Source organism: Aspergillus ruber (genome assembly GCF_000600275.1).
Source record: "Aspergillus ruber CBS 135680 unplaced genomic scaffold scaffold00033, whole genome shotgun sequence".
In the NCBI taxonomy this organism is placed as follows: Eukaryota; Fungi; Ascomycota; class Eurotiomycetes; order Eurotiales; family Aspergillaceae; genus Aspergillus; species Aspergillus ruber.
Genome location: NW_024467329.1, coordinates 117,564 through 135,278, shown reverse-complemented (window position 1 = coordinate 135,278; position 17,715 = coordinate 117,564). Strand labels below are relative to the sequence as shown.

The following is a 17,715-nucleotide window of genomic DNA, read 5'->3' as shown; positions in this document are numbered from 1 at the left end:
CTCAAACCTCGCCGGTCCAAATACAGACGCCCCCTCCGAACCTTGCTTGATCTGCACCGCTGTCCTGCCCAAGATGACTGTTGCTGAGACCATCAAAAACACCGTTGGCCTTGGGGATGGCGCCGGTATGACTTCTAACCTTTGCCAATTCGAATGACATGGTGTTGTTCGATTATTCGTCATTGGACTCGGTTTATTGACACTCTCATACAGTTGCCTCCCGACAAGAAATGTCCGACGCACGTCTCCCCCTCCAGTACCGTGACTCGTGTGCGAACCTCCTGATTCCGTTGAACCGATGCCGACAGGCGGAATACTACCTTCCCTGGAAGTGCGAGGTACGAGCCTTCGGCTATTCCCATACTATGTCTAGAAAAACAGGTTGATTAATATAAATTGCGGTTTCAAACAGGACGAGCGTCATAGCTACGAAAAGTGCCAGTACGAGGAATTCAAGAAGCGTGTCGCGAAGATGGACGAACTCCGTGCGGCCAAGGATGGTGCCCGGAGCAATTGAGATAGTTGCAGGTGCATATGGCGGAATCGTCGAGACGAAGCAAAAGCAGCGGGTTATGTACATAGCGATTGTGGAACAGCATTTCCATTCACACACAGAGTCTGGCGTTGGGAAACCTTTGAGACGATACGTCGATACCATCCCATTGAATTCCTGGGCCCAATTGGTTCTCAGCCTCGTCTGTAGTGTCTGATGATATATCCTGTCGGTGCGAGGCAGCAATGATCTGTGTTCATAGGCGGTACAGATGGTGAGGCTCCCGTCATCGGTTAGTGAACCGAGTGGTTACATAGCTGTGTTCCTGCGTCTGGTTTAGCCATGGAAGGGAGTCAATCAAAGCCATGCTAGCTTCTGCCTTGTATTTCCAACTATCTGTGCAAAAAAAAAAAAAAAAAAAAAAGTGCTATATACTGCAGTTAGAGCGCCGGGAGATCTCCGTAGAGATCAAACGAACCAGCTGCCTTGTATTACAGAGTGACAAAGAACAAGACAGGACGGGGAATTTTACTCTCTTCTTCTCTGCTCCCCTTCTCGTCTATTCTTTCCTTTCGTAGAATGCTGTAGATCAAATAAACATCACATGATCCCCCCTCCGAATGCTTAGAAATCCAAATCTGCTCCTTGAATTTTACGCGGCGCAAACGGCGTTATGGCCGATAAATCAGACGCAGTGCATATTAGAAACGCGCCTTTGCCCTCTACAGAGTTCAGAATTCATCATCTCACAGCCAAGCAGAGAAACAGTGCAAAAAGGAAGCAAAAAGAAAGGCGAATCCCACCGTAAGCCATGAATGATTCTTCCTGAACAATCAATTCTGAGCGGAGACAAGGCCGGGCTTAAGAGGCAAAATCATATCCCCGCGGGAAAAGCCGTGACATAAAGTCGACGACAACTTCTACATACAAGTACTTCCAGGTTTCTAGGATCTATTATTAACATTGCGGCGCGTTCAAACGTACGATTGTGTGTCGCTTCTTTTTCCTTTTATTTTCTTGCCTTGTATTGCGATAGAGCAGGGGTCTGATCCCCTCATGTTCCTCCGCGGGGTTCCCGGCATCCAAATATCGCAAAGTTCCGTCCTGTGTTTTCGCGAGGTTCTGTGTACTGTTAGCACTTCCTGATTATAATATGGGCTTATTGTACGTTACTGTGTCCAATTAGAATGCTGACACCGTGGAAGATTGCTAATATCGCATGTTCCTTTTCTAGAGCACTCGGAACGGCCTTGGAATGGCCGGAAGCGAAGAAGAGAGCGCACCAGGTTCGCGAATGGGGTATCGAGGTACGACAGGCTATATTCCTCGGGCTTGCAAAATAAGCTGAGCTAATGGAGTTAGCAATTGCTTGCAATTTGGAACAGAGCAAAGGGGAAAGAGAGGGATGCTCTTCTTTGGGGTGACGAGGTGAGTTTTCCGGCACGCGCTCGGTTACAGTTCTCTTGCTAATTCTTGTCCTGCTGTAGGTCGAATACCTCGTCGTCGCCGTCGATGAACATGCGAAGAAAGCCCGGTTATCCCTAGCACAAGCCGATATTCTTAAATCACTGGCCCGAGACGAGGCATTGTGGAAGTCAGACGGTGGAGAAAATCAAGATGGAACAGGGTACGTGACGGTCGACGGTTTGGACACTACATATGATACTGACGGTGTGTAGGGCCGGTTCTGAACCACCGCATTTCCACCCCGAATTTGGACGATTCATGTTGGAGGCTACCCCGGCAAAGCCATGGGGGATTGATTTCAAGGACCTGCTCAAGGTCGAGGGCAATATGAAGAGGAGGTAAGCTGGACTTGTTCAAGAGGATTCATCCAGTTCTAATAATGTGAAGACGAGACGTTGCGAAAGCGCATATGGCACCGAACGAATACCCAGTCACCATGACCACGTTCCCTCGCCTGGGTACAAAGGACGACTACATTCAACCATACTATCCCCCGTCCGGGCCAGCACTACGCTCGCAATTTGTCCCCGACGAGATTGCTAACCCTCATATCCGCTTCCCGACTTTAGCTGCGAACATTCGGTCTAGGAGAGGTCGAAAGGTAGAATTAAACGTCCCGGTCTTCAGGGACACGAATACACCCTCCCCATTTAAAGACCCGACTGTGGACTACGACCTCCATATCTGGCCCGAGGACGATGATGTTCGAAACGGAGCTGCCAAGGATAATCATGTCTACATGGATGCCATGGCTTTTGGAATGGGTAGCTGCTGTCTTCAGATAACTTTCCAGGCGAAGAACATCAATGAGGGGAGGAAGCTCTATGACCAATTGAGTCCTCTTGGTCCGATTCTTATGGCACTCACTGCTGCGACCCCAATCTACAAGGGTTTCCTTGTAGATACGGATTCTCGGTGGAACCAGATCAGCAGAGCTGTTGATGATAGGACTCCTGAAGAGCTTGGTGAATTGGTGAGTTACGGTTGTCATAATTCATTTTGATCTCTTAAAGCTAACACATGGCAGCCCCTCAAAAATGACAGATGGAGGATACCCAAATCCCGATATGCCTCAAATTCAACATACATCTCCCAAGACCCTCGATTGCGGAAGGAGTACTTGGATCCAGACCTGGTTGTAGACGAAGACATCAAGAAGCGTTTAATAGAAGGCGGCATGGATGACGTTCTGGCCACTCACTTCGCACACCTCTTCATCCGTGACCCCTTAGTCATTTTCTCCGAAGATCTCGAAGAACTCGACCTTAACAAAGCAGACCACTTCGAGAACCTGCAATCCACAAACTGGCAACACATGCGCTTCAAGCCCCCGCCACCCGAGAAGAACGATATTGGCTGGCGAGTTGAATTCCGCTCCATGGAAGTTCAAATGACGGACTTTGAAAACGCCGCATTTAGCATCTTTATAGTCCTCGTCACCCGTGCTATCCTGAGCTTTGACCTGAACTTCTACATCCCTATCCAACGGACGACGGAGAACATGGAAACAGCACATGCTCGCGACGGCGTTCTCGACAGCAAATTCTACTTCCGCAAGGATCCGTTCCCCCGTCGCGTGCGCAGACAGCAACACTCAGCTAATGGTAGCAACATGTCATCTGCCACTTCGTCGACTGTTAACACGCCACCCCCATCACCACCGCTTGCTCCGGTAGAGATGGAATACGATCTTATGACAATTTCGGAGATTGTCAACGGTTCAGCAGACGGGGAGTTCCCTGGGTTGATCCCTCTTGTCGAATCGTACCTGGACAGCGTCAACGTGGATGTTGAAACGAGATGCTCTCTCGCTAGCTACCTTGATTTGATCCGGAAGCGGGCCGACGGTACGCTCTGGACTGGAGCTCGTTGGATCCGGGAATTTGTCGCGAAGCATCCGGCGTACAAGCAGGACAGTTCCGTTTCAGAGGAAGTCTGCTACGATCTTGTCAAGGCGGTTGATGAGATGGCTGTTAAGGAGGGGAAGAATGGGAGTGTTGGATGGGAGATGCTCCGGGGGAAAAGAAATAGATCTTCATAGATATGATATCAATAGCACGTTCATATAGATTCAATCATGTTATTTCATGCATGTTATTCCATGCATATAACCAGCCCTTTTCCTCCACATCCCAAACTCAACCCCAACCCCAAACAACTTAAGCCAACGAAACCCTCTCCTCCTCCGTCGGCACGCGACAAGAATCCGCCATTCCCGTAACTTTCCACTCTCCCCCAACCTTATGCAACACAAACAATTCCACCCCCACATGATTCACCACCCCATTAACCTTCGCCCGAAATGGCGCCCAAACAAACCCAAACCCCATCCCCCCGTCCCCCGAAACCGTAACCTCGGGATCCCAAATTCTCTCATCAATCTCATCCCTAAGCCTGGAAATCTGCTCCACGAAGGAACCGATTGTGCAGAAACGCGGAACTGCGGGGGGTGGTGGGAAGAGCGCCATGCCGCCGGCGCGGACGCAGTAGCGGTCAAAGTCAGAGCGGGATTTGGAGGAGAGGGCGGAGAGGAAGCCGGTTGTTACGGAGAGCATGGCTTGGGTTTCGGTTTGATGGGTTAGTGATGTGGCTATGGCTGTTGCTGTTGCTGTGTCTGTTTTGGTTGTTGTTGGGTTGGAGGCGGATGGGAAGGTTGTTGGGGTTCGTTGGGTGGTTGGTTTTTGGTTCGAGGGGAAGCACATTTTCGTATAAAGGGCTTGATGTACTAAAGATAATTGTATCGGAGATTAGGAGTTTTTTTTTTTTTTTTTTCTCTGGGTCAGGTCTTGGTTCAGCTGGACGCTGGTTGAATATGAAATAGACATAGTCACCATCTGTACCACCTAGGTTCTTATGGTCACATGCAGTTGCTGTCACCTGTACTTACTGTCATACCGTGTCTAGACATGCTTGTGACGAGATGACATTATTATGTTCAGTTAGGTTGTTCATTGTCGCTCACTAGTAGCCCTAGCCAGTGGCTTCCGGTAGGAAACGACTGTTTGTAACGCATTTGAATCACCTCTTTTTCCCTTGCTAATAGTAGCATAAATCGCAGAAACAGTTATGTATGAATAGGTCCTTGTCAAATGGGAAGTCGATTTGTTGAGTGCCGATTGCCATAGACAGTACAATTTGCTTCGCCAAGCTGTCAACCTACTGACGCTAGTGAACGTTTTCCATTTTTTGGTCACAACCCATCTCGTTTGCTTTCCTTCCTGTCACACTCTCTTCCGGCTTCTCTCTCCGTGTCAAGCACCCCTGCGCTCGAGCAACAAGGCCGCCTGGAGACGATTAGAACCCCCTGCCATGCTCTAGGCTTCACCGAGACGAGTACGGAGGCTTGGTTGGCTGCTTGATTCGCTGATTTCGATTGTTTTCACAAACTCGCCAAACAAGCCGGAAGCCAGAGAGTCCAGGAGGTATTCGCCCCAGAGAGTACAGTGGTAAGGGAAGTTCTGCGGATGTGTAAGTTACACTCAACCTTCGAGAGGTATTCGTTGACTCTTGTCTTAGAGATGAGCTATGGCAGACATGAGGATGAGAGAACCACTCGTTACTATATAATTGAATCCGTTTTCAATCTTCAGACGATGACTAACAAACAATCCTAGGTCTTCACCATAGACAACGGAATCTACGCTGCGCTAGACACCAACAAAACCGATGCCTACACCATATGCCCTCCAGTCCTTAACGACAGCCCCAGTTCGTGCGCCAATTAATTACATCACCTTCGGACTACACATAGGAGGTGTATTGGGACCTCGGGATGTTTTGTCTGAAACCTATCGCAGAGTCAGGAGATGCGACGTGGCTGACTGCGGACATGTACTGAATGCCGAATCCATACGGGGAGGTCAGCATGAGCTTGTGTTCTTGTCCATCTCTACTGAGTGGTCTTGCCTCCGCGCCGAGTCAGGGCTAGTTTTATAATGCAAATCGTAGGAGGATTATTTCGGGTATAGAATCATGATGACAACCCAAATCCTGTTGAGATGCCGCTTGTGTTTGTCGGCTTGTTCGAGTTGCGGTAGGTTTGGGATCGGATTGTCTGACTTGCCGGGGTTGACGAAAAGTACGGCCATGAGGACTTGGGGGATGAAAACGAGGTAAATGCTGCTGCAACGCCTCTACCACGACAGAATGACAATCCCATATAACTCTTACACTCTAAGGATACCTTTTCCGACAATTCAAATAAAATCGGCAGCGCCAACTACCTCAATACTACCTGCACTATCACATCCACCCCAAGCCCTAGTGAGCTCCTCGATTGATCGTGAACACTGCTGAATTACCTGTTGTCAAGATGTGACTTCTTCCTGCTCTCAGGTAAATACAAAGGAGGCCTGGTTAAATGTTATTAAGAGATGTTCAGATCGCATTTTGTTTGAATAAAAACCCCCATCCGCTGCGTGCTTTAAATCATACATCAGCACACCTCACTCACCTACAACCCCATTCGCACAGGAAGAAGACAAACCAACACGTATTCGATGATGAAACTTTGAATCTCAAACCTCGGAATCGTGTTCTGAGATTTCGGCCGGCGTTTCAAGGAGTCTTCGTTTAATGAAGGGTTTAGTTATATCGTCCGAGTCGAGTTCCGATTTCGCGGTGCGGAGGAAAAGAGGTTGTAGTTTTCTGTTTCTATTCTGCTGTCTGGTACATGGGAAAAATGTTGTTTTATACGGTATTTTGTTGCCTTTTTGTTATGTTTCTGTTTCATCCAGAATCACTCGGCATACATGACGGATCTATGGCGGTGCATGTCCTGTTGTATAGAAGGCCTGTGATTTAGCAATCTTCTATCTGCACATAGCCTGCAGAGCAGGATACGGAATACGAGAGATGGCGGAAGATTACCATATCAGAAACCTTGAAACACCCTTCTGCTACTTGAACTTCTATGCATAGGGTATACACACACACACTACTACATATTTATACATAAAGCCATCTACTCCAACATCGGCCTCTCCATCTTAACCGCCTCCTTCAACACCCTCTCCCTAACCCCTCTCCGATAATCCCCCCCAAACCTCCCCTCCTCACCCCCTTCCACAACCCCCTTCTCCCAATCAGCCCACTTCAGCCACCTCCACCTTGGCCACAGCACGGCCATCACCCGTCCTGTAATCAACGACACACTGACTGGCCCGTACGTATTACTATCAAGCGACTTCCTCGGATCTTCGGCATCGCCTTCTAACCAGACGTGGTTAAAGGGGACGATTTGCGAGGATTTCATGCACGGGTCTCGGGTTGTGATGCGGTCGCCAGGGAGGCCGACGACGCGTTTGAGGGCGGTGTGGGTTGGGTTTGCTGGTGACCTACATTTCACATCCATTAGCACCTTTCCCTCGTTCCAACATCCCCTCCATCTCAGTTATAAAACACGGGGGCAATACCGAAATGTAACAACCATCCCCCTCTCCAACCTCCTCTTCCTCTCCCAGGGCCACCCACTCCCGCCCCACGGCCACATATTCACAAGCACCATATCGCTCTTCGTATGCATCGTCTCGTAGTCCTCGTTGAGGTACGGCGTCATTGACGGCCCCCGCACCCACATCACCTGGAAGACATGTTCTGAGAAGAAGATCCCGATTGGGATGGCAGGGACGAGGAAGCGGAGGACGCGGGCTGTTGTGCGAACTTGGTGGGGGAGAGAGGTATAGGTTTTTTGGAAGCGGGTGAAGAAGGAGGGTCTGCTCTTGGGGTTGTAGTTGGAGTTGGAGTTGGGGGTGTGGCTGTAGCTGGAGGGGTGTGATTGATGGGGTTTTGCGGCAGAGGATGAGGCAGCGGCGGGTTCGGAAGGTGAGGGGGATGGTTTTGAGCGAGATTGGGCTACTTCGGGTGAGAGGACTCGGAATTTGGGTGCTGTGTTTCCTTTGGGAGGTTGACGTCGAGACATGATGTTGTGCTTGTCGTGTGCGGAGTGGACGACGGCTATGCGCTCGAGGGAGGTTGAGCCAATGGAAACTGAGCCTGAGTAATTTGAGAGACTGGCTATATTTCTGTATAATCAGTTCATTTTGTCATTTTGTTATTTTCAAGCAATTGGAAGATTTGTTTGCGCGAAGAGATCACTGATATCGGAGTTCCGCGTGTGTTTGCAGTGTTTGCATTGCCATGACGAAAGTAGTTATTTCAGTGCCTTGCACAACCGTAACTCAGCCAGAAAATAGAGATTAAAATAGAAAGATATCATGAACAGAAGAAAATCCAATCAAATTGCCACAGCTCAATCCCATGCGCCGATTCATCAAACATAAAGTCGCCGTAATCCCATCCATTCGCGATGTCAAAGAACTACCAATCTTTCTCCAGCATATTGCCTACTGGACGATATTCATGAGATCCATCCATACCCAAAATCCCACTAGACTGTACACTGTGCACGTCAGCCGCCGACGAAGCACGATCAACCTCAACAGGCTCATCATCCGTTTCCTCAGATTTATCAATTACTTCGGAACTCCTAAGTCTCTCAAACTTATCACCCTCGTCCTCGGATCTATTGACCTCCTCCCATTCATCCTCACTTCTCTCGTCGATCATGGTTATGCTGCTATTTCCAAGTTCATCTGAATCAAGTTTCTGTCTCTTAGCTTGCGATTGACCGTCCAGGTTAGGGTCCTCGGTGGGCGGATCAGGGAGCTTGGCTGCGAGGATCTCAGGCGATGGTGAGAACTCACCATCGGCTTTCTGGGAGTTTTGCTGGGTGCTTGATTGGGGGAGGTCCTGTTCCGTTGGTGGGAAGAATTTACTGCAAGATTTAGCTCAATCCACGAAATACTCATCGCGAAGGGAACTTACGGAAACCACTTCTCATAGGCCTTTTCATCCTTGCGCTCAAAGTTGCAAAACACAATCCTCTCCAACTGGCCTATGTTGTCCGGATTCTCCAAGAACTGGCGTGCCTCGTCAAGCGCAACCAACGCAGCCTCCTCAGAGGGATATCCATAGACACCGGTACTGACAGCCGGGAAAGCAATACTCCTCATATTGTTCTCCACAGCCAACTCCAAGCTGCGCCGGTAGCAGCTCCGTAACAAGTACTCGGGCCATTCCTCGAGACGATACACGGGACCAACGGTATGGATGACTTTCTTGCAGGGGAGGTCGTAGGCGGAGGTAATTTTCGCGTCCCCCGTTTCGCAGCCGCGCAGGGTACGGCATTCGTTATACAGGTATGAACCCGCAGCTTTGTGGATAGCACCATCGACACCGCCGCCGCCGAGAAGAGATTCGTTTGCTGCGTTGACGATGCAGTCAACTTGCAGCTTGGTTATGTCGTTTCGAATGAGAGAGATTTTATCGTTGAAAATTTGCGAGGGGCTCAGGGCTTGACTTGTAGCTGGAGCTAAGCGCTTGAGTTTGTATAGTAGAGACGCGGTTGGGATTTCTGATAGAGGGACAAGTGACGCCATTTTCTTGATTCGTTCGTTCGAAATGTCCGTTCCTTTCTGGAGTCACGCGATAAAAGTAGTACACAAAAAAACTTCTAAATCAGATGACTTTGAAGGATACAGATTAAATTGAGAAAGCGTCCGAATGCCGTCACAACTGTCAAGGTGGGGAGCTTCCCCGCACGTGACGCCATATCTTATCTTGTGTAATTGTATGGTAGATTATCTGATAAGAGCTGTGTTTTGTCACATGACTGTATACAAAAGCCCTAGATGTCAGTGAAATAAAACACTCAGCGATGGTTGTCACTGACAGTCACACCATGTGTTTATACGGGAGGGAATTACCCCTCCACCCTTCACTGCAGCGCGTTGTCTAGCACCCCCCAATCCCAACAACACCACACCACCTAGCTCTACCTCCCTTCAACAGACACCTTCACAACTACGTCCAACACAAATTGATTAACGATGAACCTCAATTTCCACCTTGCCAAAACCGATGAATTTCCTAACATTCAGCAAACCTTCAAATATAACCTCCGCAACAGCGTCATGGTCCTCGCCCGCGACATCCCCTCCACCCTCGAAACCCCCCAGAACAACATGCCCTTCCCCACCGAAGACGACAACACCTCTGTCCTTTCTACTTGCCACCCCATCCCTATTTTGTTTGCCAGAAGCCTTACCACCGGCACCGCTACCAGTATCGCAAAGGTGAAGAACGAACAGAAACCCCAAGTCGTGGGCTATGCCTTCCTCGGCCCCTGCTTTAAGAACACCATGCGCAACGCTTCGGAGACTCGGAGGGTGAATAATATGGTGTTTGAGGGTGGAAAGTCGTATGTTCTTCTTCCTTTATTTTTTTTATTTTTATTTTGGTGAAGGGGGTGGGTTATGGCCGGGGCTGATGCTAGGTTCTAGGATTGATCCGGCGAACCTGCAGTTTGATTTTCCTGATGATGCTGGCGATGGTGACTCTAGCAGTGACAATGATAGTGGTTACAGTGGTGGAGACGGTGATGGTGATGGTAGTGAGGCGGGTAGTGTTGAAAGTGAGGACCGCGCTGGCAGTGAAGGAAGTGCAGCGAGTTACGACAGCTATGGCAGTCAGAGTAGTCAGGGCAGCCGAACCAGCGTAAGCAGTGCGGAAAGTGGCCACAATAGCGACAACGATGAAGAGGAAGATAGTGACATCGAAGAAAATGACTGGGATGACGATGAAGACCCATACGGAGAAGTCGAAGACGACGGCTTCGAATTCGATTGATCGTCCTGAAGGCTACTGGAAGAAGCTCCGTTGTCACTGAAGCTTAACTATGGTATGTTTTTTTGTTACTTAGTGAAACCAATATTGAAACTTTATTCGATTACGGTTAATTTAGCCTTATTTGAACAGCGCTTGAACACGTTCTCGCCGAGTACGAGTACAATCCCACGCACGCAACTTGCAAGAGATTTCACCGAATGTCTTGTATTTTTTGTGTTGTAATATCACTGCGTTCAGAGAACGGAGTTAGCAGTCATCTCGCCCATTGAACCTATGATAGACATGTCTGATTGACCTGGACTTGACCCCAGATAGCATACGCTGATATCTTACTGTACTCTGTACAACGAAATGAGCCAGCAGCGTCGAGCAAGCCCACCATTCATTCGAGTAAATCATCGCCCTCGAATTTACCCGGTCAGCCAAAACGGTAAATCCTCGGCCCCTTCCAACAAAACCTGCCAATCCCCAAACAAAACCACATGGGCCAAGTCCTCGAGCTGCAATTTCTCCACGTTTCCAAGGGTCTATCATTTCCCAAACGGGTAATTCTGAAGCGTATACTCCGCAAACCAGAGGTCTGAGCGATGTCATTATATTTTCCGGGTCTTCGGTCTTCCCGGATTGTATCATTTTAGGAAGAGACGCCCGGTTTTTTTGCGTCAGACAGGTGCCGGTGCTTATATCGGGATGGTTTTGAAAATGCCTCGTCTGAGGTTGTGGGTTTTGGGAAGCGGCTTAATTCCCCGCATTGCGGAAATATATATGAGTGAAACGCAATACTTGCAGTGCCGTGTGTAGTTTGCTAGCAAGAAAAATCGCAATGATCCGCACAGTCGTCGGTCTCCTCGCCCTCTGGGCAGGCGTACAAGCCGCGCCTACACGACGCGACACATCGAGTCCTGCTGTGCGGGTCAGAAACGGAACATATGTCGGCGTAACGAACACAAACTACAACCAGGACCTGTTTCTGGGCATCCCCTATGCACAGCAACCGGTTGGAAACCTGCGGTTTACTGTGCCGCAGTCGTTGAATGAGACGTGGGATGGGGAGCGCGATGCAAAGGAGTATTCGGATAGTTGTGTAGGATATGGAGTAAGCCACTCTCTTTGGTGAGTTAAGTTTGTGCAATACTGATGTGACAGACGGATTCAATCTGGTATCAGATGTCTGAGGCGTGTCTCACGCTCAATGTGATTCGTGATTCATCAGTAGATGAGGACTCACAACTCCCCGTGGGAGTCTGGATCCACGGCGGAGGCTTCTATCAGGGCTCCGGCGCAGACGAGCGATACAACATGTCCGCAATCGTCTCCAACGCCAATAAAATCGGTAAGCCCAGCTCTCTCACGCCACAAATACCAAAGCTAAAGCAACCAGGGAAACCCTTCATCGCAATCACACTCAACTACCGCCTGTCCGCCTGGGGCTTCCTAAGCTCCCGCGAAGTCGCAGAAAGCGGCAACACGAACCTCGGCCTCCGCGACCAACGTCTAGCCCTGCACTGGATCCGTGAGAACATCGCCTTCTTCGGCGGCGACCCCGATAAAGTCACCATCTGGGGCGAGTCCGCCGGCGGCATGTCAGTGGGCTACCATCTCACCGCGTATGGCGGACGAGACGACCATTTATTCCGCGGGGCGATCATGGAATCCGGCGGGTCGGTATCGGCCAGTCCACTTCGTGATGAGGCGTTGGATCAGGATGCGTTTGATGCGCTTGCCAAGGAGGTTGGGTGTGACGGATCTGGGTCTGGGGAGGGGGTGCTGCAGTGTCTGAGGGAGGTGTCGTTTGAGAAGTTGAATGAGGCGCTTAATGGAACGGGGGGTGAGTCAGCGTATTGGTTCCTGCCAGCAATTGATGGGGATTTTATTAGGAAGAGGGGGAGTTTGTCGTTGGGGGAGCATGAGTTCGTGCGGGTTCCTATTATCTCTGGGACGAATACGGATGAGGGGACGTCGTTTGGGCCGACGGGGATTAACACAACTGAGCAGTTCTACGCCTACTTGACAGGTATGTCATCCACTACTAGCTACAAGCACAAAGCAATGCGTACACTAACTAAAACAGGCAACCAATCGGACCCATCCCTCCCCCCCGCCGTCGCTCGAAACATCCTAACCCTCTACCCGGACGACCCCTCGCAAGGCATCCCAGCGTACCTCGGTGACGCCAGTATCGTCTCCAAGGGCCTGCAATGGCGCCGCACAAATGCCTACACCGGCGACTACATGATGCACGCGAACCGCCGACGGCAATGCACCGCGTGGGCCGAGACCTCCACACCAGCCTACTGCTACCGCTTCAACATTCGCAGCGCCGACGTGTCATACATCTCTGGCTCAGCGCATTTCGAAGAAGTCGCATTCGTATTCAACAACATCGCAGGACTGGGATATCACTACGGAAAGCCGTTTACGGCAGATACGCCGGAGAGTTGGGTACGGCTTAGTGAAATGATGGCGAGTATGTGGGCGGGGTTTATTTATGAGTTGAATCCGAATGCCATTGGGTCGTATTCTGGGGATTCCGTGAGGTGGGATGGGTATTGTGATGGGAACGAAGTGGATATTTTGTTTGATGCGAATGCGAATGCGACGACGAGTCGGATGGAGGGGGATACGTGGCGACAGGATGCGATTGAGTATATTAATTCGATTGCTGATGTGTATGAGCGGTAGGAAAGTATATATTGGTGTCAGAGAGCAGTGTATAGCAATTGAACAAGATTTCGAGAGAGAGAGAGAGAAACAGAGAGGCCAACTCACCGTTTGTACCGCCCAAAAGAGTCACTTGCATATCTGGATTCCTGATCCAGAGCAGAACATATGAGACAATGCAGGTTGACAGCTCGACTGTTGTCGCTGATCTACAGTAGCTGTCTCTTTTTGAGACGATTGCTTCAGACCATTTACGTACTTTGAAGGAGGTTTATCCATCACTTATCAGTGGCAATGGATTTGAGTGAGTCATTGGTTAGGAGTATCAGGAATAAAAGATGTAAGATGGTGGTTCTATTTTCGTCCCGATGAATCTGTAGAACAGAGCGTTAGCAACGTATCATGCATTTGTAAAGACTGTGGCAGGGGTGAGAGTACGCACGAAAGACCCATGTAGACGAGCAAAACAGTTTACTCCGTACGAAGTACCATGGCAGTCGTTTGCAGTCTACATATCAAACCCCCAAAAATAAGCAAACTGCATAAGACTTTGCAGCTGCGCTGCACAGTCATCATAACTCCCATCACCTTGGCATCGTATCAATACAATTTTTTTTTTTTTGACTCCATACAGTATATGGATACAACAATAGCACAAATACCGAAATACAATGCTATTTACTCTGTATTACGATCTATCGACTCACCCACTACTCTGAGGACCGGCATATACCAGCAAAATACAACAGGGATGTCTCGGACCGGAGGAAGCTAAGGCCACACGTAAAATGGGGTGCGTACACATCCCCTGTCGCCGTTATGGTGGTAACAGGGTGTACAGATATGATAGATACCAGTACAATATTTGATTAGGATTGACCAGCTTACCAGGTAATGACTCGGCCGGAGCACGGGGCATCCTGTATTTCGAGTCCTTGACAAAGGATGGAGAATGGCGTACGTACGTATCTCAACAGAGTATAGCCATCCGGACGGAATACCATATCGAGAAAACGTTGCGGACCAAAAAGAAGGCTATCGTGATGACGAGCGGGCTAGCTGACCGGCCGGGAATCCGAGATTTAATTTAGTACCATGTATGGCCGTTAGCTGTCAAGTACGCCATACCAGGGAGTTGGAATTTGCAAGGGCCACCGCGCCAGCCAGAGGCTGGGATCCGAGGTCGGTTTCCTGATAGGTAAGTAGATTGATGAGGTGCGTATGGGGAATGTTTCGGAATACACTCCGTATGCTCCGTGATTGTCAAATTTATGGGATGTAAAGTGGCCAACGCGACTCGACTCAGCTGAATCCCGGAAGGATGGAAAGTCCCTAGTCTGGATAGGGATAAATATATGGGGCTTAATATGATTAAGTTAACTGCGTAGTACCATTTTGGTATGCTCCGTTGGCTAGTCTGATGACAGGTGATAGGTAGAGTCAGTAAGATCGGATAGTGACGCTTTCCACAAAGTACAAGGAGAGTATGTACGGGTATTCTTACTGTACATAGTATATAGTAAGATGTCGAGTCATGTCCTTCTTATTGCCTCCCTTATCCCATGTGGTAAGAAAACCGTTGAACAATTCGACGACAGCTTCCAGAAGCCGTCACCCGGGAAATGAGGTGTGAACAGTGGAGAGCAACGAGTCATGTTAGCTGTCATGACTCAAATTGTACCTGAATCGGTGAGGTTTAGTAACTGGCATGACAAAAGGCGACTCAGACACAACTGAGCCGTTCGAGTCGTTCGCGGACCAATGCTGTGTGCACTGCACTGATACTCTACTCCGGATTAAGTAGGAGTCCGGGTATATGGCAACGCTCGATTCATTCATATCGATCTTGATCAATCAATTTCCGGTTTCCCCTGGCCGGGTTATCGGGCTATAATTGGCTGTAGTATAGCTGGGGGGCCGACGCGTCGTTCAGGCGCACGGAGTACTCTGTATCCTGTACTTTGCAGCTGTAGCGTGCGGTACTCAGGGAATATGTAATCCGACTGCAGCTGGAGTGGGTCGAAACTATCATCACAGCCATTGCCGGGTCTGAGACAGTCAAGAGGCGACGAGAAGCTGATATCGATATCGAGCTGATTCGCCTGATTCATGCTCTTGTCCGTGTGATTCGGGAAACCCGAGTGAACTCCGCCACCGGCAGAAGAGTAGAGTTGTGGCGCAGTGTGTAAATCCAGTAAATCCATACATCGTACGAAGTACACTGTACAGGTACACTATGAAGAATGTTCCGTACTCCATCAAGGGTGCACCCGGAATGTTGTTGACTGGGGAAGGAGAATTTCCCGGAGATCTCAGACGGGCGGCCGGAGCGATCGAGGCCCACATTCAGGGGTTTGAACGGCATGGCAGTACGGTAAACCAGACCCCGTAGCCTAGTCAGCCGTAGTAGTGCAATGTACGAGCACAGACAGTAATCAACGCCGTCCATGGGAGCAGGCTGGAGCAGGCTGGGAGCAGGCTGGGAAATGAGGAGAGTAAGTTCCCGCGGGCCAGGAAATTCCCAATATGTCGGGCTGCATGTGACCCACGGCGTTAAACCGTTTTCTGTCGATGAGGGGACCCACCTGTCAACCTGCTGTTTTGGGTCTAGAGATCGGAATGAGATTACCGATGTAGTGTGTACTTTTAGAAGTGCATACAAACACATGAATAGTAATTATTATATGGTTCTATTAATATTGCTATAGCAGACAGCGCATACTATAGTACCCTAGCTCAGTCTGTGCAAATACTCCTTCGCACTGGTACACAGTACTCCGGCACAGCATCATGATCGCTCGGATCCTCCTCCAAAACCGGTCTCCATCCTCGCAAATTACATAAACCCACTCTTTCGATCAGCACTCAATCCATCCCTCCATCCATCCATTTTCTCTTGCCTATTCCAGTAACCCACAACCGCCACTCCCTTCCCTTCCCGCCTAGCCCAGGTTGATCTTGATCATTCCGGAGTTTGAGCGATCTTCCCTACAAAGTACTTACCCTGTACAGGGCACTATGATAGTCCAGAGAGAGAAAGTCAAAAGAGTTAAGCTAGCCCAGTAGCGGCTCCATAGTAATTAATGGGCTGTGATGAGTCCGTTTTGTTACTGGTGTGGTACAGGACGACTGGCACTTAACGTCTAACGGTTTCCTGGCGCTGTCGATCACCATCGGGTTCCACCAGCCTGTGTTCAGTTTGATCGATATTCTGTATGACTCTGTATGTTACAATGGACGTGCCATTGGTTCTGATCAGGAGTCTGCACTGCGTCGTGTTCGAACATAATGGTGGTGTAGGAGTAAGGCACTCTACTCGGCGCTCTGAGTGTGTCTTGTCAAGAGTACTGTAAGACAGCAATATACTCCGTACCCCGAATTAATCAACAGCGAACATCTGGAATTCACAAAGATCGCCACGATTGATCGTACACAAACAGGTATATGCAGAGAGATATACACAGTGCTACATCCGATCCGATGTACTTTTGCTATTTGTTGTCTGCAGAATAAAAAGACACTGTACAATGCATCGGCATTCCTCCGGGATGGCTAGCCGGAAGTCGCGTCCCCATGCTCAAACTTGCTAGCATGGGGCTAACAGGCTATAGCTGACAGGAAACCGTTATGAGTATATCTCCGACCATAGATATCCGACATTTTGGAAAGAGGGGAAATTTTTAATCAAAAAAATCGGTTAGTCTGTCAGGTGATTGTTGTTAACCGCGGTTAGCTCAGATCTGTGGGCCAGGCTAACTGTACAGACAAAAGACTACGTAGACGTGGCTGTAATAATTACGACGAGAGCTATGTCCCATGTGTCCTCAGTTATCTCCTGTAGGAGGAGATTAAGCTACCAACCAGATAAGCAGTTACTCCGGTCGCCATGAAGCTCCGACCAGGTGTGCATGACTCGCATACAGCTTGTCTCCGTGAGTGCTCCGTAGGCCTCCGTAGGCCCCCGTAGGTCTCCATAGGTCTCCGTGGTTGTCCGGGATATGAACAGAGTAATCAGGACAGAATATCAGGACAGAAGAATGATAAGCACCTCGTGACGAGTCTAGTTGATTGGTCTGATCCGCACCGTTGACAAGGAAAGGGCATCGATTTCGATCCATCGTCATCCTCAGGTCCCCATTACGATTATGATGATTGTAAGGTCTGTGCGTTGTTCCGTAGAGGACAGGTATTACCGCCAATCATCGCGTTTTTTTGTTTCTCCTGAATGACAATAATCGACATAGTAATGAATTGGACCCATGGTTGATTTATTTGCCCACGATTCAATATCAGTAATAACGAAACGATCGATGAACCCTGAATTGCTAATCGGCCGACAACGACAACTGTTGGAGATTAAGTTCGTTTTTTTTTTTTTTTTTTTTTTTTTTTTTTTTTTTTTTTTT

General features: G+C 49.1%; 7 protein-coding genes across 7 annotated transcripts; 4 read left to right on the top strand and 3 right to left on the bottom strand.

The window, feature by feature from the left end:
• Positions 1-7: 7 nt before the first annotated feature.
• Positions 8-917, top strand: EURHEDRAFT_416260 (NADH dehydrogenase [ubiquinone] 1 beta subcomplex subunit 7). Its single transcript, XM_040782910.1, has 3 exons — positions 8-125; positions 214-338; positions 413-917. The coding sequence occupies exons 1-3, from the start codon at positions 74-76 to the stop codon at positions 515-517; spliced, it is 282 nt and encodes a 93-aa protein (XP_040635284.1). The 5' UTR covers positions 8-73; the 3' UTR covers positions 518-917.
• A 763-nt stretch (positions 918-1,680) lies between these two features.
• On the top strand, positions 1,681-4,001 carry EURHEDRAFT_464481 (glutamate--cysteine ligase; the record flags this gene model as incomplete). Its single annotated transcript, XM_040784965.1, has 6 exons — positions 1,681-1,800; positions 1,856-1,921; positions 1,981-2,120; positions 2,173-2,298; positions 2,348-2,933; positions 2,988-4,001. 6 exons carry the CDS (start codon positions 1,681-1,683, stop codon positions 3,999-4,001), a joined length of 2,052 nt encoding a protein of 683 aa, XP_040635283.1.
• A 118-nt stretch (positions 4,002-4,119) lies between these two features.
• EURHEDRAFT_518289 (uncharacterized protein) lies at positions 4,120-4,515 on the bottom strand (the record flags this gene model as incomplete). The annotated part of the gene is made up of 1 exon (XM_040786659.1): positions 4,120-4,515. One exon carries the CDS (start codon positions 4,513-4,515, stop codon positions 4,120-4,122), a length of 396 nt encoding a protein of 131 aa, XP_040635282.1.
• Positions 4,516-6,923: 2,408 nt separating this feature from the next.
• On the bottom strand, positions 6,924-7,880 carry EURHEDRAFT_518288 (putative mitochondrial inner membrane protease subunit Imp2; the record flags this gene model as incomplete). The annotated part of the gene is made up of 2 exons (XM_040786658.1): positions 6,924-7,296; positions 7,375-7,880. 2 exons carry the CDS (start codon positions 7,878-7,880, stop codon positions 6,924-6,926), a joined length of 879 nt encoding a protein of 292 aa, XP_040635281.1.
• A 398-nt stretch (positions 7,881-8,278) lies between these two features.
• Positions 8,279-9,399, bottom strand: EURHEDRAFT_464511 (macro domain-containing protein; the record flags this gene model as incomplete). The annotated part of the gene is made up of 2 exons (XM_040784967.1): positions 8,279-8,735; positions 8,786-9,399. 2 exons carry the CDS (start codon positions 9,397-9,399, stop codon positions 8,279-8,281), a joined length of 1,071 nt encoding a protein of 356 aa, XP_040635280.1.
• A 450-nt stretch (positions 9,400-9,849) lies between these two features.
• EURHEDRAFT_405907 (uncharacterized protein) lies at positions 9,850-10,648 on the top strand (the record flags this gene model as incomplete). Its single annotated transcript, XM_040780422.1, has 2 exons — positions 9,850-10,220; positions 10,303-10,648. 2 exons carry the CDS (start codon positions 9,850-9,852, stop codon positions 10,646-10,648), a joined length of 717 nt encoding a protein of 238 aa, XP_040635279.1.
• An 823-nt stretch (positions 10,649-11,471) lies between these two features.
• Positions 11,472-13,330, top strand: EURHEDRAFT_380918 (cholinesterase; the record flags this gene model as incomplete). The annotated part of the gene is made up of 4 exons (XM_040779347.1): positions 11,472-11,744; positions 11,795-11,981; positions 12,030-12,662; positions 12,720-13,330. The coding sequence occupies 4 exons, from the start codon at positions 11,472-11,474 to the stop codon at positions 13,328-13,330; spliced, it is 1,704 nt and encodes a 567-aa protein (XP_040635278.1).
• Between the last annotated feature and the right edge of the window lie 4,385 nt (positions 13,331-17,715).